The following is a 19,235-nucleotide window of genomic DNA, read 5'->3' on the forward strand; positions in this document are numbered from 1 at the left end:
AAATTACGTTTTTCAGTGTTGAAATACAAGACTGTTTAAAAAGAGGCATTCCTGAAATTTGTACTGGGACAGGGAATATGATATGGGTAAAGGGGGATGTTGCTGCACACATGATACCACAAAGGTGTGAGGCTATAATTAGCCAGTAAACAAAGGAGTAAGTGTCCAAACCCCTGAAGCTTGACATGCTTTGCTCCCCAGCTGTGAAAACGGGATACCACAATTTGACTGTAAACACTGGACAGGCACAAATGTTTTTCAAAAGCTCATTCTCCACTAAACCATGTCCACCTTTAACGAATGATTGACACTTAATGTGTTAATGTGCAGTAATTTCACTAAAAAGGTAATTTGTCTATGTCTAAATTGGGGATGGCTTTTAGCTGAGATGTACTTTTAGTAACATTGTTTTTGGATTTTAGCACTTAGTTTTCCAGCATTTTGACTTTCAATTTCAAAATTTTTTGTTACATGTTACTGTTTTTATTTATTTATTTATTTTTTAGCAGAAATCTATTTGATATTTTCATGTGTATAAAAGTGAAATTAGGACTACTTAATTTAAAATTCTTCCTCCACCTTTCTCTTCTTGCAGAATGACTGTCCAGAGTGGAGAAACTTGGCTGATTCTCCTGCAGCGCAGAACCCAACTGAGGAGGAGCCGTTCTCATGGCCGAGACCTAAAACTGTGCGTTTACTTCGCACTTCCCAAGGGTTTGGCTTCACCCTGCGGCACTTCATTGTATACCCACCAGAATCGACCATGCACTGCTTCCCGGTAAATTTCAGGATTGTATTTGTTATATAAGCTTTTTTTATTGAAGCTTCAGAAGCTTTCATGAGTTTCATACACCTGAGTATTGTTGGCTTCACGTAAGATAACACTGAGTCACATATTGCCTGATACCTAACTTAACATAAGCAACAACATCACCTGAATATTTCTGTTTTTTTACAGGAGGAAGATTATGGCCACCGAGGTAAGCAGAAAAACTCGACTTTTCTTCCTCATGACTGCACTTCAGCACTGCTGAGCCAGAGCAGTGCCTCTGACTTCTAATGACTCTTAATCCATCCACTCCCTGCCTCTTTTGCTTCCTTGTGTGATCAGAACAATGTAGTGCCTGTGTGTCACTGACCTTTGGAAGAATGAAAGTTTTGGTCAGCACCACCTGTTTCTGTCCTGCACTGACCCACCTCTTCATATTGTTTCACTTTGTTGTTCTTGCTGGTTTTCAGTGTCACCATAAAAAGCCTGTCAGAAAGAGATGGCCTCAATTTTTTACTGCACAGTGGGGATCTTACCCTCTTTCCCCTTGCGAGCCCAATGCTTAGCGTTTTGTTTTTCTCACTTTTGTAAGGTAGACACGTCACATCCAATCTGTGGCATGAGTTAATGTTACTTTGTTTACATACAAAGTTACGTACTTCTCATGCCTTATGCAACATAATTTCAACAAAGTTTCCATATCCGATGATCAAGCATTCAAAGCAGTGTTTTTGTTATTACTTCTTAAGTCATTTTTCACAAAAACATAAGCAAAGGTGGGAGTCAGTAGGCATGTTCCACAAATTTTGTAAAGGATCCTGCAGGCAGAAAATAATTGAAAGTTTCTAGATTTGAGAAAAAAAATATGTCCCTGAAGGGTTGTGAAATCAAATACTTAACATTGAAGATTGATATTTTTATAAAAACAACACTTGTATTTATCATGCCTCTCCTTTTGCTGAAGACATCTCTACCTATCAGTTTCATCTTAAGCATCTAGTATCTAGGGGAAATTAAAATGGTGATATGTATTGATTAGTATGTCTGTAAAGGTTTAATTTTGATCAGTGGCATGTCTTATGCCAAAACATCACACTTTGACTCTTTGAATTTTATCATGTGAGGCTTAACCTATATTTAACTCATTTGAAAGTCTGAATTTAATTTCTGACCCTGTATGGTTGCCAAGAATGCAATTTAAAACTTTGAAATCTTCCATAAGATTCTTCATGAAAGAAGCAAAAGATGTACTGTGGAATATCAGTAATTCCTTGCAGAGCATAGTTATTGCAGAAGAGCACCATGGTAATTGATCTTATACATGTTGAGGAAGCGATTATATATGCACAACTAAACTCACACACAGGGAAACCCCATAAATCTGTTTTCAACATTCCTCAGAGCTTGTCAGCTTGTGAAAGTGTTCATCTAGTATCACAATATTTTTAACCTAATACTGCAATATCTATATGTATTGACATAATTTTATTTTAGACCCGTTAGTGGTTTTTAGAAAACATTTCGTAACAGGAAGAAATTAATAAAGGAAAAGAATCAGTAATGTGTTATGATGACCCAACAGGTAGAGGCATTCATAACTGGTGTGTCATACAAAGTGCAACAGTTAAGCTGAAATATTTGTCAAATGACTATAAAACAGCCTTTAAAAGAATAGGTTCACAGTTTTTTCAAGTTTGTCTTAGAACAATAGTCAGGTGCCCGTATATACAGCGAAGCGGTTTTTGCTAGCTGTAATCATTCCTCCTGTTCATACTGACTATTCAAAGATCCTTTCGTTATGTGCTTCCAATGAAAGTGATAGACAAATTACGCAATCCCCGTTATTTGTAAAAAATACCTTCAGATGTTTATATAAAGTTAATATGAGGCCTCAGCAGACTGACATAGTCAAGTCAATATCTTCAAAAGTTTGCCTTTTTAGGAGAAAATTCTCTCTTTGTGTTACTGTCCCTCCACTAGAGCTCAACAAGGAAACACTGTCTGGGGAAACACAAAGATGAAATTTCATACATAAACGGCTCTAACTTTGGAAGATACCTCCTTGATTTAATTAACTCAGACTGCTGTGGCCTCATTTTAGCTTGATTATAAACTTTTTATTACTACAGACGGAGGACTGTGGGTATTGTCTCCCATCGCTTGGTAGATGGTGCAGCTGATCATGTAGTATGGCGTGCAGACACCACTCATTAGAAAGCAGAATGCACAGTCACATGGTCATCTGCACATACTCGCCGACACATTAGTTCGCAGTCCTGTACTAATGATAATTGTTGCTTTCATCCAATTACAAATCCTGAATGGACTGTATGTGATGTCTGTACACATTGAATCATGTAAATGTGCGCACACGCACACACACACACACACACACACACACACACATGCAGTTAAAAATCAATGCATTAACATAGCTGTTTATCTTGAGAGAGACTGCTCATGATAGAAAATGACTTATGTTTTATACAGCATCTGTCCATAACCACATTATAAAATGTTATTGTGTTGTCTCATTCCCGAATTTGAACTCTGATTCTATGACCCCCTTTGTGATTTCTGCATCAACAGGAAGTGCTGGAAAGCATACGCAGAGCCTGCTCAATGTCACTGTTTTAGAATTCATGTAACAGTGTAGAAGAGCCAGCTCCCATTAGAGCAGTCATGATTTCTGTTTCACCCAAAACCCAAAACACTGCAGTAGACATAGACCTTTTTTTTTTCCTGGACTGAGTAAGCAAAGCGAATATTAAAGAATCCTGGCAGTTGCATAATGCTGGATGCAGGATCTTGAAGGCATGAGGCCAAAATTAAAGATGAAAAGACAACAGGGTATGGTTTCAGTCCAGGCTGGAAAGATCAATGACGTCATTGTGTTGACTGCCCACTGACACAACTTATATTCAGATGAAGTGTGGTATAATATGAAGAAGGCAAGATGTGCTAAAACATGGCTTTAAGCATAAAAACATTGCATCACAGTTATTAGAGTGCTGCTCTTGTCCCTCTACAGTTCCACACCACCATCGATTCACTTACTGTATTAGAGTCTGGTGCTTCCCAAGACAAAGCTTCTTCTGTCACAACTCTGAGGTCAAGTTTGGGTGTACGTGTGATCTAATGTTCCCTTGTCAACTCTCAGCTCTTTTTCACATTTAGAGAGGCTGTCTATTACCTCAGTCACAGCTGCCATTTAGTTTGTCTTTTGGTGCAAGTGCTCACTGTGTAAAGCCATTGTTTGCTGATCTAAGTTTAGTTTTGAATTTTAATCATTCTGCAATATGTTTTTGAAATAGTCTTCATTTGCTTTACAGTGAATGAGAATACACATGAACCAACTTTAGGCAGTTCAGGCAAATCCTGTTCTTTACCAAGCCTGTATTTCCACAGTATACCACCAGAGGGAGCCTGTCACAGGGCTTTGGTTGTATGGGACTCCTGTAGCAGTATTACATAATGTGAGTCCCCACAATGTGATTCTGCATGAGTAATCTCAACTGTGGAAGTGAGAAATACGGAGACATGTCCGAGTTCATGAAGTTTACAAAAGTTTTAAAAATTACTGCCTCCAGACGTTAATTGACTATTAGGTAATATGAAGCCAGCCGTTTTCTTGTGTCCTTTTTTTTCCACGGTACCAATGCAAAACATTTAAAAATAACTGGAAATATTATGACTGTCAGAGGACAAAAAATTGTGTTTCTGATTGATTCATTTTTGGATGATGCTAAGAATATTTAACCTTTTTCACTGACCATGCCAGGATTTTTAAACAACTTTTACTACATTTTTCAACTATCACACCTATTCTCATGCTGACCTTCCCATCCAACGTAGTTTGTGAGCCATCGTCCACTGACTCACTCCCAGTGTGTTAACAACTGGAGAAGGATTTCAGCCACTCTTTGGCTGTGCCCAGAGCTATTTCTCAGTTTATAAGGAAAGAGTGGGAGTTGTGCAACTGAGCACACTGTCACTCTACCTTCTTTTAGTCTCTCTTTCTTTCACACCCTCTCTTTTTTCTTTCCTTCTTTTTTTTCTGCAGCCATGCAGCTGCTAGGAGACAGGGGTAGCATGAGCAAACAGGTTTCCCTCTCTTTAGCTGCTTTTATCCACTTCTCTAAAGCCACACAATTTACCCCTATTGAGATTTTTTTTTTCTCTGAACCAATTAATGATCATGACTATTCAAAACTGTTGTAATGTTGGCAAGCACTGGCCCCAACAAAGACCGCTCTGCCATCATAATGCTGATTCACATGCCTCCAAATCTTGTGACAATCTTCCCAGTTTCTCTCTTTCTCATACACAGCCATTCTCTCCTCTCACTTGAATGTCATGAAACATTTTACTGCTCAGTCTGCTACTCATTGGTACGTTTTGGAGATGTTGTTTTTCACCTATCAGTTAACGCCTAGGTGCAGGTGAGATTTTGTAGATTAACCTACAGTATAGCACTGGTTGTATTAGAATAGGACGTTGTTTTTTTAGGGTTTTAATTTCCTTGCTTTGTGTTTGTTGAAGTAAAACAAAAAAACAGATATGTCTAAAATGTTACCATTTGCTCTTTGAACATTTTATAAATAAGCAAGGGCTCTTTGCTGTGGGAAATCTTTATCTGGTAGACATTTTGGAAACCAGATGAAAATGTCACCTTTTTAATAAAGCATGATTAAAAAATTACTTACATGTTTTTATGCGTTTACATTGTATACTGTTTTGTATAATTTTTACTTCTCTCTCTACTATCATCAGGGAGACAGCGGAATAGGCTCGAACCGATGGACACCATTTTCGTGAAGCAAGTCAAGGAAGGTGGCCCGGCTCATGGAGCTGGGCTTTGCACAGGTAATAATCAATCATTGATTAATCAGTCTCCTTCATTAACGAAAACCTAATGGACATTGATTGGGAGCCTAATTACACAGAAGTCGTGACATTACAAAATCGGAGGCATAATTCTGTGAACTATACCATACTGAGCAGAAAATGTACCCTAAGCTATTGCGCTGGTGTGTTAGTGTGACAAGCAATAGGGGAAAAAATGCAAGGAGTGCAGTTTTCAGTAGTGGCCTGACAGTATTCTTGCTGTGAAGCAAAACATTAACCAGGACATGTAGTTGTAGGGATGTGCTCCTTTTTTCAGCTATTTTATTTGGTATCACTCCTAGTGATTTTGTGGTTTAGTGAATAGAGGGAACCTTCAGTTCAGTTACTGTAAACCTCAAAAACAGGTGACTGATATTAGACGATTTGCTTTTTTCATCATTTTCCTGAAGGCACACTTCCTGCTTTGTCATGAGCATGGGATCCTTTTTTGCAAAGACTAATAGCTTACAGTCTTTTACTACAGCTCTCTGTTACTGATTTCATTACTGCTGTTTTGCCTATCAGGTGATCGCATAGTGAAAGTGAATGGAGCAAGCATCATTGGGAAGGCCTATTGTGAGGTTATATCCTTGATCCAAGACAGGTGAGATTTAATATAAATTTTTATAGTTGATTGTTGGTCAGTTGGTGTATAGTACCTTTTGTTAAATCTATTTTTGTTGTTCCCCAACAGTGGTGACTTTCTTGAACTTTGTGTGATGCCAAAAGATGAAGATATACTTCAGTTGGTAAGTTTTTAATACCCCTTTTTATAAATCGGATTCATTTCACATTTCACCACCAAATTTAAAACAAAAAAAGCACAGTTTTGAATCTGTTCATTCTTTTTTTTTCTTTTAAATGTAATTGCTCTCTGTTTCTCCAGATTTAATTTCCGTAAAATCTGATCTCACAGAGCTGGTCTAGTTTAAGGTTTTGATGTTGGGACAATGGTCGTAAGATGCAGGCAGCCTGCCTCTCCCATCAGAGCTCTCTATATAGGCCTCCTAATCAGGCCAGAGCAGCGTGTTTGTCCTCCAAAACTGCTGCTTCCACTGCTGCTGAAATAGCCTAATTGGACAGGTAGAGTAAGAACTACCTAAAATTCATATACAGACATATTATCATAGAGTTATATACACAACCCCATCTGTACAAATTATATGTTTTGACAAACCGAAGGGACAAATGTAATAGTGTATTATGCAAACAAAAAAAAATGTCCTCAAACTAAGGTCTATACAGAATAGACCTACATTAAACAACTGAGTAATAGAAAAGTTGTTGTGCTCTTTACTTTGGTTGCACCTTGAAGTCCTCAACATGATTAGGCAATATGGTCCACTGCCACACATGCTGACCTACTTGTGACAGCTTTGGTGGTTTGTTACCTGTGGCAGATTGTTAAACACTATCAAAAGAAACAACAGAATTTGAAGGGAGTCAGATTTGTGTGGTCATGTACTTATGAATGTGTTTGATTTTCTGGTCTGGTTAATGTAGACCATCAACCACTATAAATTGAACTTCTTTAGCATACCTAATTAAATGGAAACCCAACTAGGAAATTAAGTGAAACAAAGATATCTTTTCTTATAACAAACCTTTGTGTCATCATAAGGTTATAGTGTAGTAACGCGGTCCTTCCCATATGGCTGGGGCATCTATGATTGCTTTTAAGGAAGCAGTTGGCTAGTGCAGTTGTTGTTTTTAGTATATCAGTGTAGAAGGTTTAAGAGAAGTGGCTATGACACTTATATTCCATGACAGTTTAAAAATAATTCAAGATGTGCACACAAAATACAGAAACTTAAATTATTAAGATAAGGGCTATAGATTATTCATCAGAAAAAAAATTACAGTATATTTCTTAAAAAAAGAGAGTACCATTTTAGATGGAAGCTGATTGTTAAGTATGTCTAAATACCATGGACTGAGATCCTTAGTAGGGATATGAAAAAGCGAGGGAGCTTCCTACATTTAGCTGCATATCTTCAGAAGTCAATGTGACATTAAGCACATAGATTCTTGTGTGGAGCTCACTCAAATGTTTTCTTTTTAATTTGGCTTGTCCAAGATTTTTTTAGATAATGATGTTTTAGTGTGGTTAAGCCGCAATAAAGCGCTTTTTTTTAATATGAACTATCTTTTAAATTATTAACCTTAAATTAAGTGTCAAATTACAAATGTCAGCAGTTGACAGCTACTATGCACTCTACACATTCAGGACAAAGTGAGGGTATACTCTCTTGTTCCATATCTATAGCAAATCACAGTAAGTGCTATGTCAGGATGCTCATGAATCCTCTTCCAAGGGCTTATTGTTATCTCTCATCCTGTTTATGAATTATACAGTATAATGATAGAGCTGGGCGGTTTGCTTTACCTGAAATTTTCCCTCGTGGATTCTTTATGGCCGCATTGAATCTTCATAATGAACTAGATAGGTAATTCAATTAATTATTGACTATGGCATCTAGGATAGCAATATCAATAAGTATTGTTAAAATAAACATTCACCTCTCTGTTTAAGCAGCATACCCTTCTAAAAATATTCAAGCAGTGATTGATTTAAAACATGGTGTCAGTGCTCTTTATTATTATATAACATTCTATCATGAGTCAATTTAAAGTAGACTTGTAATTTCATTTCAATCATTCACATCCACTTAAACCTCTTCATACATCTAATATTGTTTTTTCTCCTTTCTGATAACCAATTGACTGTTACTCCACCTCTCTTCCCTGTTACATCCTCCCTTTCTCCTACTCGGTTTTTCCCTCTACCCATCCACTGTAGCTTACACATGTGTTGTGATAACACTGGTTACAGTATTGCACAGTAAATTGCCAACAACCACACAACATTATCCATTAATTTAGGAATACAGACTGATGAAGGTTGTCCATTAAAAAAAGAGGATTAACAGAGATGCTATTAGGATGACATTACACTGTAGGAGGCAGCACACACTGACTGCTTGGAGACATGCAGCAGTTGCTTAGCAAAGAGACAGAGTGTACATTCAGGGAGCAGAAATGGGAGGGAACTGTACGCAAGGAAAGCAGAGGAAATACTGTGCAGGGAAAAAAGACTGAACAGCATGAATGACGAGCTGAAACAGTAGATAAAATCAGCTGACTGCCCTGTGTTTCGAACAGGTTGATGCTGAGGGAAAAGGAGAGAAGAGGAAGGAGTGGGAGGGGGAGCTGTACCATCACAGCTGAATGTATAATCAGCAGCTGCTGCTTCTGTCATGTGAGCAATAGCAGAGGGAGGGAGAGAGACACATAGACTGGAGGCACCTTGTTCAGTTAGCGTAATGTTCTGGCTGAAGATGGATTGAACCATGGAGATATAATAGCAGCAAGAGAGGCAAGCTTCTGCTCCTGCCACCTCGCCCAGGACAGACTGGCACAGACAGGTCGTAACGTGGCAACCCCTGCTATATCTCTGCTTCTTCATCCCTCTGTACTGCTGCTGCAGCTCTAGTATATTTTTAGCATGTCAAGCCCAGGCATTGCTGTGGCTGTTAAGAATTCTCTCCTTTCTGAATCTGTTCTATATTTTTTTTTTTTTTTTTTTTTTACAATGTGTGCATTTTGCTCTCCTGGCATCCTTTTCTCTTCCAACCTTTCTCCCTTGATTTCTTATCGCTCTTCTTTTCACATGCTGTAACGGCAGCCTTTTTCTCGGGAAACTACTAATCTGGTAAGCAAACAGCAGACTGGGTAGCCACTTGACGTTGACATGTTGTGCTTTCTATCTCATTTTGCATATGTCATGTACGTCAGCATCATCATTACAGGATGTGGTCTTCAGGCTTTACATTATTGCCATTTAGTTGCCTTGGATGGTCAGCTCTGTGTTGGTGAATCAAATGTGTAGACTGTACAAATGGCCGATGCACTTTGCCTGCAGTACCTGTTAGATTGAGCACACGAGCTGGCATCCAGCTGGCATCTCAGTGAAGCCTCGCCCCTTCTTCATCCTCCATGCCAGATGTCATTAGTGTGATAAAGGCCAGTGACCTCTGAACTGTTCTGTAAACTCATGCTTACAAAGGGAGGAACAGAACCTGGTGGAACCCGATTGCTGTTGGACACACAGCTTTATGTAAAATTGTAATTTGACACCAGGTTGTAGCCCGACCAAAGTCCTCATACCTTTACATGTCTCTTGCATGTAAAGGTAAAGGTATGTAAAGGTTGTCTCTTGTTGTATGTACAGTATGTTGTTAGTGAAGCAGATCAATATAGTGAACCTAGTGATATTTTATGGATTCGAAGAAGCACTAGCTTTAATTTTTTTTATTTATCAAAAAGAATTTGATGAGTACCCACAGAGAAATAGTATAGGCTTCAGTAGGTTAGTCTCTCAGTCTGAGGTGGCTAAATGGATATACTAGTTACCTGTCCATTTTTACATACATTTTTATGTTATCACGTTTGTTCAGGTATGTCAGTTGTTAGCTACTTGATTGCCTTATCTAACCAGTGTATTGATTGTTACACAATCTTTGATTAAACTGTCACAGCACAGGCTAAATATTGAGTTAGGTACAAATAGAGACCATTCCACATTTATCATTTGGTGTTTGCAGTTGTAGTAGGTATTTATGTCTTCCATAGATGAAAGGGTTTTTTTTGCTTTTTTTTTTTTTCCTTCATTTTTAAAATCTTAAATTTAGGGTAGCAACAAACTATTGTTGTTTGGATAACACAGACAGCAATATTGGAGACTGCTGTACCATAACAATAACAACAATCTTGTTGGAAGCACCATCTTAAGTCTCTGTTATTGAAAAATATTTTTTACTTTGGTTTATATAGTGTACTATCATCTGCCGTTGAACAGTGAACATTACCATGAGAACACTAAATAAGGAGCAGATGAAGACCACTGCCACCCCTGAACTGCTAACGCCTCTGCACACTCATACTGCAACATACACTGCCCACACACATGCATCCAGTAGCATTTGTAACATCACGCTTGACTTCTCTTTAAGCATCTAGTAGGACAATGTTGAATTTTACACACAGTTGCAAATACAGTTAGTACTATATCTGTTGTAACACTGCTTTGGTTCTCTGTCTTTAGGCTTACTCCCAGGATGCCTACCTCCGTGGCCAAAGCACCTACAGCGGAAATGCCTGTCACATTCCTGATCCACCCCCAGTATGCTACCCCAGAGTAGACTGTAAGCCTACGGGCATGGCCCAGGCGACAGACTCAGCGGGGCAGGTCTGCCGAGGGTCAACAGCACCTCCTGACCATGGATACCGCAAGGAGATCACCGTGCCCCCATCTCCTCCTCCACAATCATATCCAAAAAGCCAGATGGCAGTGTGCATGCGCAACGACGGTGTGAGGACTGTGGTGGTTCCCACTGATGCAGCCCACATGGGGCGCATGGGTCCAGTTCACAGGATGAATTTCATGGAACCTGTCTTTGTCAGGGGGAGGCCTGGGTCACTGGCCCAGTATCCTCACCCTCGAAAGTCTGATGTCTTCCCCAGTGGTCCAGGAATGGTTCCATATGGAGGTCAGGCACCTCACTTCCCTGCCAACCATCAAAACATTGATTGGCGCACTTACCAGACGTACAGGGAGTACATTGACAACAAAGGAATCCATTCCCATGGTAGTCGGACTATCCAGGAGAGGCTGGACAGTTTGCGATCTGCCAGTCAGACCACCTTTAGTGCTACTCATCACATTTCCCGGGGAGACTGGGGCCCTAAGGGGATAAGACGGAGGAGTACCTCCCATGAACGGTCTTACCAAGGACCTCCACCCCAATTTCAGATTGCTCCACGCAGTGCCTCGCAGGATCGCATGAGCAGTGCAGGGGGTTTGGGCCATGCCAGAAACTGGCCCCCACGAAGCGTATCCCAAGATGGCCTAGTGCACAATGCCCGGGCACACTCCATAGACTATGTTGACCCTGCTGAGCTGGTTAGATTCAGTGAAATGAGAGGAGGGTATCGAAGGGCAGACCAAGGTACGAGGCCCAGCAGACAGTCTATCCCAAGACAAGCCATGCTTTATAGGCCTTCTGTTGGATACAGCGGTGGCATTAGAGGGGCACCCAACCCTTCTCTCTACTCTAAAGGACCAGAGTCTCTGCAGACCCGCTCTTCACCCATGCTCTCAGACAGACCCTCACATTTTGGAAAAAGCACAAGTGCTGAACATTCTTTTGCTGACCAAAGAGTTTCAGTCAAAGGAAACCATTCAGGCTACACTACCCAACAAGGCCAGAGCAGGATGCGGGCTGAAACCATGCTGCCTGTTGAGGCAGGCAGAGAACTAGCATTGGTAGGACACAGGTCTTCTTCATGCTCAACCCCGAAACCGATGCCTCAAAGGCCTAGCATCCTCAAACCTCCCCACCCAGACTACCAGGGTCAGGTCAATGGGCGAAGCCCAACAGAGACTGGGGTGGTTCTGAGGGAGAAGCCACCCTCTGGAAAGAACCCCAGCCCTCTGCGTCAAACTTCATATATCCTTGCTGTAAACGATGACGGAGCAGATTCCACAGGAGATGTGGTAGCATGCTGGCTTCCCAACGATGCACGTCGAGAGATACACATACGCCGCCTTGGGGAACAATGTCACGCCTCTTGCTCCAGCAACCTGGATGAGTCTCTGGACTCCATTCCATTCATCGGTAAGAGAATAAGCTGTTGTAAGCCTCGTCGGCCTACGTTGTCATGGAAACGACAGCAGGCAGTAGTATCATAAGGCAGAGCTAGAACTGTAGCTGATTAAAGGGCTTCCACCATAGAATAATAGGAATCAGTTTAAAATAGATGGATTGAAAACTGACTGTGGAGCCTGTAGAACACTATAGTTTAACTTTAAATCTGATTGAGCGTATCATTGATGTGTGTTTATATAGTTCTGGGGAGATGTTCACAAATAAATTAATCTTCCTGGGAAGATGTTATTAATCAGGTTTTGTAGCATTCATCAAGGGGTTTGTGGGATGTTTGGCTTAACTGGGGCAGAATGAAGTATGGCTTAAGCCTATTGGGATATAATTGAATTTCTCTTTTTAATATAATGTTTTCTTGTATGTTCTCTCCTCTGAATGGATTGCATTGTACTTCAGTTGTCCCTTAATGCCATAACTGTCTCACCATGCACATAACAAGTGTTCGCAGAGCAGTCTCAAAAATGTTTTAACTCATACCCGTTTGAGAGGTTATCAGAATGTTTTGCTTTTACTTGCTTCGTATCAGTTTTTGAAAATGGCACCAAACACATTTTTAAATGTGGTCTGAATTTTAAAGCCAAGATTTTCAGTGTATTAAGTCTTGTTTTAGAGAATCTGTTGTAATCAGTTCAGCGGTGAGAAAATATTCATAATTAATAGGAACTCTCAGCTTGTTTATTGGCGTAAGAACATTGCTATAGTTACATTGCTGGAGGCTAGACTGAATATTGGATGGGGGGCTTTTTAGACTTCTTAAATGTTTTTTGAAATCTACCCCAGAAAATGTATCAAATATTTTATGCTCAGATATCTCTCTGTATTGTCTGTCTCTCTTCATCTGCATCTCTTCATACTGTATATGTATTTTGTACTTGATGTTTGGATGTCTGTCTCTACCAGTTTCTCTATGATACCACATTAGGTAGAAAAATGAGAAAGCAAGGGCTCTGTAAGAGTGGATATTCTGTTATTCACAAGTCAGCATATCATTGTGGTTCTAAGAAAACTGTCTCTGATAGCTGATGTACTTTTGTTTTGGAAAGGATGTAACGGAAACATTTTGTACTTCGCAGGTAGACTGTATAGAGGAACTAGTGCACAGGCAGTGACAGTACTGGAATATTTTAGTTTGACCCATGGGAGAGAAGTTAGTTTCAGAGTTAAATTTGGGTCTTTTTAAAGCTGTTCAGTATTGCTTCAGTGCAAGATAAATCTAACATATGTTGCAAAATAAGTTTCACTCGAAAGTGGTTTCTAATTCACAAATCTCAAAGGCAGATCTTCAGAGGCCTGTTGACCTCTATTAATTTTAGACCTTTTAATAATCTATACTCAGTTGCCAGTTTATTAGGTACACCACCTGAGGGCGTAGTCGAAATCTTTATATGGTTTGCCTGGACTTCATGCCCAATAAATATGACACAGGGTTTAGAGGCTGGACTGGAAATGACCTTACTGCATATTGTACTCTTTTAAATCGAGTTACGGTCCTGGGGTTCCAGGAGCTAAAGGACAACTTTAACCTGCAGACTCAGGATCACTTTAGTTATTTACAAATTAGAGATTTCTTGGGCAAGAAATTTCTTTTTTTTTTTTTTTTTTTTTTTGAAAAGCATGTGAAGATACTACTTATCAAAAAGTAATTTCTAAAATATACTTTGCTCCTTTCAAAATTTGAAAGGAGATCATATTTTGAATACTAAAGCAAGATGGGAAGCAAAGGGTAATTTCACAATAATACAGGAAGAATGGGACAGGACCTGCAGATGGATAGTGAAAAGCTCACCCTCCTGGAGAGAATTTAGCTGGAAGAATGTGATTTGATTCTTCTGTACTCTTCTGACTCAGTACTCTAATCAGACTGTCTGTCTTATTAGGGTATCTCTAGAGTAAATAAATGTACTCTACCTGGTAGCCTTATTAGCCTAAATAAATAATAAATTAACATAAAAAGCTACTAGTATTTGCAACTACTGTTTTTAGATGATATGCCATGTTGGTTGTTGAGCTGTAACGTGCAAACTGCTGTTTGCAAAGTTTAAACTCGACTTTTTGGTCATCCATTGCTAACAAACACAGCCACACTGAGAACTTCTTTGACATGGTGTCAATTAGTTTGGAGCCGACATAGAGTAAACATTCAGTAAACGTTGAGTAGTGTTTGCAATTTTTTATTTATTTATATAAATAGGAGTAGGCTGGTGGAATACCTTAAGTCGTGAGTCAGTGCGGGTGTTTTTGTGTGAACTTCTTGATAAGCTGAAGCTTGTCAGTGTTTATGTTGTCATTGATTTGTTAAGCATGTTATGCTTATTGCACTTTTCCTTACTTTAGGTTATTTGATCCTCTAAACACAGTGCTTAATTTATGATCAAAGTTTATTGTCTTGAATTTGGGGAATGTGACAGTTTCAAGTTGGATGCACAGAGTATTCAGTATCATTGAGGTCACCACACTTGTGGCTTACCAACAGTGTTTCCGCTGTTCCATTAGTGGTCTGTGGTTGTTAAGGAAGCAGGACAAACCAGGTGCAGACAAGGCAGGCAGTGACAGTGATGATGCTGCAACACCACCATTCTGGGACTGGTGCCCTGGCCCAGGAGAACAGTGCCTTGATTGAGCAGATCGCTGGGCCTTTATAAATGATCTGTTTGAAAGCCCACTGGTCCAGGCCTTAGTTGGGTGAGGTCATTGGGTCCCATAAACGAAATCATAATTTTATTTAATCTTCAGACATTGTTTTGTCTTTCATCTTAGTTGGATGGCAAGGGATGGTATTTTTCCACTCTATTTTGCAGTGTACCTGAAATTTGGCCCTTGCTTGTTAATTACAGCAAATGTTTAGAGCTATACAGTGTCATTTTATTCACTACGTGAAACCTGTGTTAGTAGCTGTGACTTTTTTTTTAGAGGAATAACAAATTTTGCGCGATCGATTTAAAGTCAGAATACTAATATCTGATGTAGTTCTACCAGGAAAAAGAAAGTGAGCATGTCTTGACAGCTTCATGATGTTGCTGATTAACAGTTTGGGGCCTAGGGGCAGAACTCCTCAGGTGTTGGTGTACCAAGCGGCCTAGGTTAAGGTCTGTCAGGAGTGAGCGTCATACTGGCAGCTGAAGAAACCTGAGTTGCTCTTTCCGATATATTTGTGCCTCTTATTTAAAGGTTCGCTGCATGTATTTTAGTTTGGATCGTTTGGGTTTGTCATTGACTTTGATGTATGCAGACTACAGCAGAAGAGATTGGTCATCTTATATTTTGGAGAGAGTGGATAAAGATGGAGGACTTTAAAGTTGCTACTATTAAATAATGTTTTTCAGTGATAAACAGGCAGAACCTTAGCCTGTAGCCCAACAGGCCTTTTCGGGAGTTGGTGACATTCTTTTGCTTTGCCCCGTTTCAAAGTTGGGTACAGGATGGAACTAGGACAGTTGCTTTTAAATTTAGCTCCAAAAGCCCCTCGGCTGCAGAGAGCAGCTTTGTACTCTGAGCTGTTTCAGGCTTGAAGTGCCAGGAGTGGGCGGTACTCAAGAGTAAAGAACTTCCTTCTCTCTCAAAAAATCATGTCAGAAGATGATCTGTTCCAACTCTCAGCTGTGTTTTGGCATATTAGCCGTCAGAGTCACAGATAGACTTTTTAATTTTTCCCCAGATGATAGATGAAGTTGTTTTTGATATAAAGATGTCCTGATAGAGCAGGCCTCCATTTTCTTCTCTTAATTAGACACAGAATATGGAAATATGGTATTGCTTAGTTTGACAAAACAACATCTACATAACACACCTGTCACAAATGTAATATAATTAAGTCTTTGACACACTCTGTATAGTCATCTCTATGCTCAGACTAAATGTTTAATTATGATTAGATGAGCCAGTCAGCCCCAGTGTCGACCGGGAGGCCGCTCCTATTCCACCCTCCGCTGTGATATCTGTTGCACCATCCATAACTACGGGTCCCTCCAGTCCATGCTCACCTTGCCCTACCATTCGACGTCAGCTATCACATGACCAAGGTAAACATGACAGGGTTAACTGGGTGACGGATATGTGAGTCAAGGCTTGGCTCAGAGAGAACACTGTACAATTCACTGAAATTGTTTTTATTTTTCCCATGAAATGACCTAAATGACTACACACTAAATCATCACTGATTATTTTTCGATCGACTAATAATTTTAGCTGTAGCTTTTAAAATTTTGGGTTTAATGTTAGTTATTGTTGTGTAGACTTGAAATTTATTTACTTCATTTATTTAGGCACTCCCACCTTCAAACGCTCAGTAAATAAAGATAAATCATCTTAACTCAGTGTATGGGGATATAAAATATTCTGTTGACACTTTTTTTTTCCTCTAGCTGTGGTCTAAAGGAAAGTTAAAGACCCAAGACACCTCTGGTAGCTTAATGTGACCCTCATTTACACTCATAACTTGGGTTATAAATTACAAATAACATAATTTCCTATTCCTTTTTCCTTTTATAGAGTCCCTCAGAAGTGCTTTGCTGGAGTCTGAATCAGCCAGCAAAACAGAACGGTCCAAATCCTACGATGAGGGTCTAGATAACTACCAAGAGGAGGGGAGAGGGTAAGTGCTTACCAATACTAGGTCATTACTCTCTCTCTCTTTTTTAAATATTTTATCATGTTTATTGAGTTATGGAGCTGTCTGGCCTTGTCTCTGACCTGAAATTGGCCTTTCTCTGTTGTTCTTCCACATCTTTAGGAGATCTTCCAGTAAGCATATGCCCAGTCTCAGGGGCCTGAGAAAGGTGAGAAACTATAGGATTATTCCCAACATGTCAATCTTTCTTGTGCCATTACAGAGTGCTGCATTCTTTTTTAGTATTCACGTATATTAATCTCATTGTTTTTTGTGACAGTGGCCCTGTTTTACATAGTATTGTAATGTATCTGGGTTGACCTAATAGCGATCTCTTGACATATGTGCAAATAAAAATCCAGGTGTAACACTAAAGACCCAAGGGATTTAAGTAAAATGTGATTTCTGGAAAAAACTTCAGAAATGGTCTTAAATATAGAAGACAGAAGATGGCACACTGTAAACTGAAATATTTAGTCATATTTTATGAACAAGCTGAACTTTCTCGATGAGCCTCTCTTAATTTATCTTCACTGGCTTCATTGGGAAGTGTTTTGAGACACAGATGTTTTAGATACTGGGATTTCCTATATAGATTCCAACTGGAGATATTTCCTGCTTGTTGTCTTTGTCTCTCACTCTCTCCACTTTTCATGTCACACTCTAGCCTCAGCTATTAATGCCATGTATTCACACTTGCAGGCTCTGGACGGACATAAATCATCTGGGGATTCTGGATCTCGAAGGGATTCCTCTTCAGATATATTTGCTAATTCTTCCAAAGAAGGGTTGCTTAACTTCAGGCAGCTTACTACAGATAAAAATAAGGTATGCATGTACACTTATGCCTTGAGTAAACAAACATGAATATCACTAATGTTTTGTTGTGTAAGTATTTCTCTTCCTCTGCCTCTTGTCTCTGTCTGTGTAGCGTGTAAGTGGAGGAATGAGATCATGGAAGCAGATGTATGCTGTTTTACAAGGTCACACCCTGACCCTCTACAAAGACCGGAAGGATGCACTGTCTCATGCTTCGACACAATCTGATGAGGACCCACTACAAATCAGTGTCAAGGCCTGTCTGATCGACATCTCTTACAGCGATACAAGACGCAAGAATGTGCTGCGACTAACCACCTCGGACTGCGAGTATTTGTTCCAGGCAGAAGGGAGGGACGACATGCTGTCCTGGATCAGAGTCATTCAGGAAAACAGTAACCCAGATGAAGAGGTGTGTTCTAGTAAGACTAAGTAAGCAGTTATGGTCGATTATTCACATGTACAGGAAAAGTAAGCAGGTTTAAACCAGTCTTCACTTTTGTTTTCAAAGAAAAAATAGGCACACCCATCAGGTTGACATCAAAGGGAAACAAAGTCTTTTTTTTAACTAAATGCAGTGATTGCGAAATGGAGAGGAATACAACCTTTATTTATAAAATGACTAACAAAAGCTAAAATAAGTTCTGACTGGAAACTTGTTCTACTTGGGCAGAACAAAGAAAAAAAACAGGTGGCACTTTTTGGGTTGTGTGGGGAAAATTCCATTTTAGACTGTGAGCAAGGCAGTAAGCTGGCTTTCAGCGAGACCTTGTTAAATGATATCTTCTGGCAATAATTCACTCTTGTATCTGAGATAGAGGTCCTGCAACACATGATTAGGTAGGATTGGAAAAATGAAAAAGTAGGGGAAAATTAGTCTATATATTAAAATACTTGTAGTTACACCACCCAATCCTATTGTCAGCATAGACCATGTTGACCTCTGATACAAAAACATTCAAATCCAATCAAGCTGTGGCATATTTAAATAAAAATGCTCTTTGTAGGATCTCTGAATCCCAATTATGTATGTTATGTAAGGAAGAATTTTATGCATTTCTGTGATTCTGTGATTTTCTTTATATTTTGAATTTCATATTGAACTAGAGTATAATCACACTCAGGCCTAGCTGTGAGTTATGCTGCTGCGAGGCTATATAGGCAGACTCGCCTTCTTTGGACATATTGGTAAAGTTGATGCTTTTTTATATTCTCTCTTGGGTTCAGATGATAGCTCGAGTCCTGGCCCTGAAGGCAAACTGGTTCTATTTGTACAATTACTGGAGTTTTTGCAGTTTGCCTTGTGTTTTTATCTCTGGGCTTGGTCCCAGTCAGTTAGTCAGCCAGTCAAACAAGTGACTACTTCCTGATTGCCACATAGCATACATTTTTAGATTTGCAGTCATTGTGGAAATGTTTCAGGATTTGA

The 19,235-nt window shown here is 39.5% G+C and overlaps 1 protein-coding gene across 4 annotated transcripts in view; it reads left to right on the top strand.

The window, feature by feature from the left end:
• Nucleotides 1–19,235, top strand: part of arhgap21b (Rho GTPase activating protein 21b) — a 37,383-nt gene that overhangs the window by 9,403 nt on the left and 8,745 nt on the right. For 3 of the 4 annotated variants that reach the window (XM_040143356.1, XM_040143355.1, XM_040143357.1), the window contains exons 3-13: nt 596–778; nt 959–980; nt 5,543–5,635; nt 6,182–6,260; nt 6,351–6,405; nt 10,761–12,333; nt 16,254–16,400; nt 16,870–16,972; nt 17,111–17,156; nt 17,690–17,815; nt 17,919–18,218. In XM_040143356.1, the coding sequence (XP_039999290.1) occupies nt 596–778; nt 959–980; nt 5,543–5,635; nt 6,182–6,260; nt 6,351–6,405; nt 10,761–12,333; nt 16,254–16,400; nt 16,870–16,972; nt 17,111–17,156; nt 17,690–17,815; nt 17,919–18,218 (2,727 nt within the window). Of the gene's footprint in view, nt 1–595; nt 779–958; nt 981–4,184; nt 4,246–5,542; nt 5,636–6,181; nt 6,261–6,350; nt 6,406–10,760; nt 12,334–16,253; nt 16,401–16,869; nt 16,973–17,110; nt 17,157–17,689; nt 17,816–17,918; nt 18,219–19,235 lie in introns of those variants that run through there. The other variant, XM_040143358.1, reaches the window with a different exon arrangement.

Source organism: Xiphias gladius, chromosome 14, assembly GCF_016859285.1.
Source record: "Xiphias gladius isolate SHS-SW01 ecotype Sanya breed wild chromosome 14, ASM1685928v1, whole genome shotgun sequence".
Classification (NCBI taxonomy): Eukaryota; Metazoa; Chordata; class Actinopteri; order Istiophoriformes; family Xiphiidae; genus Xiphias; species Xiphias gladius.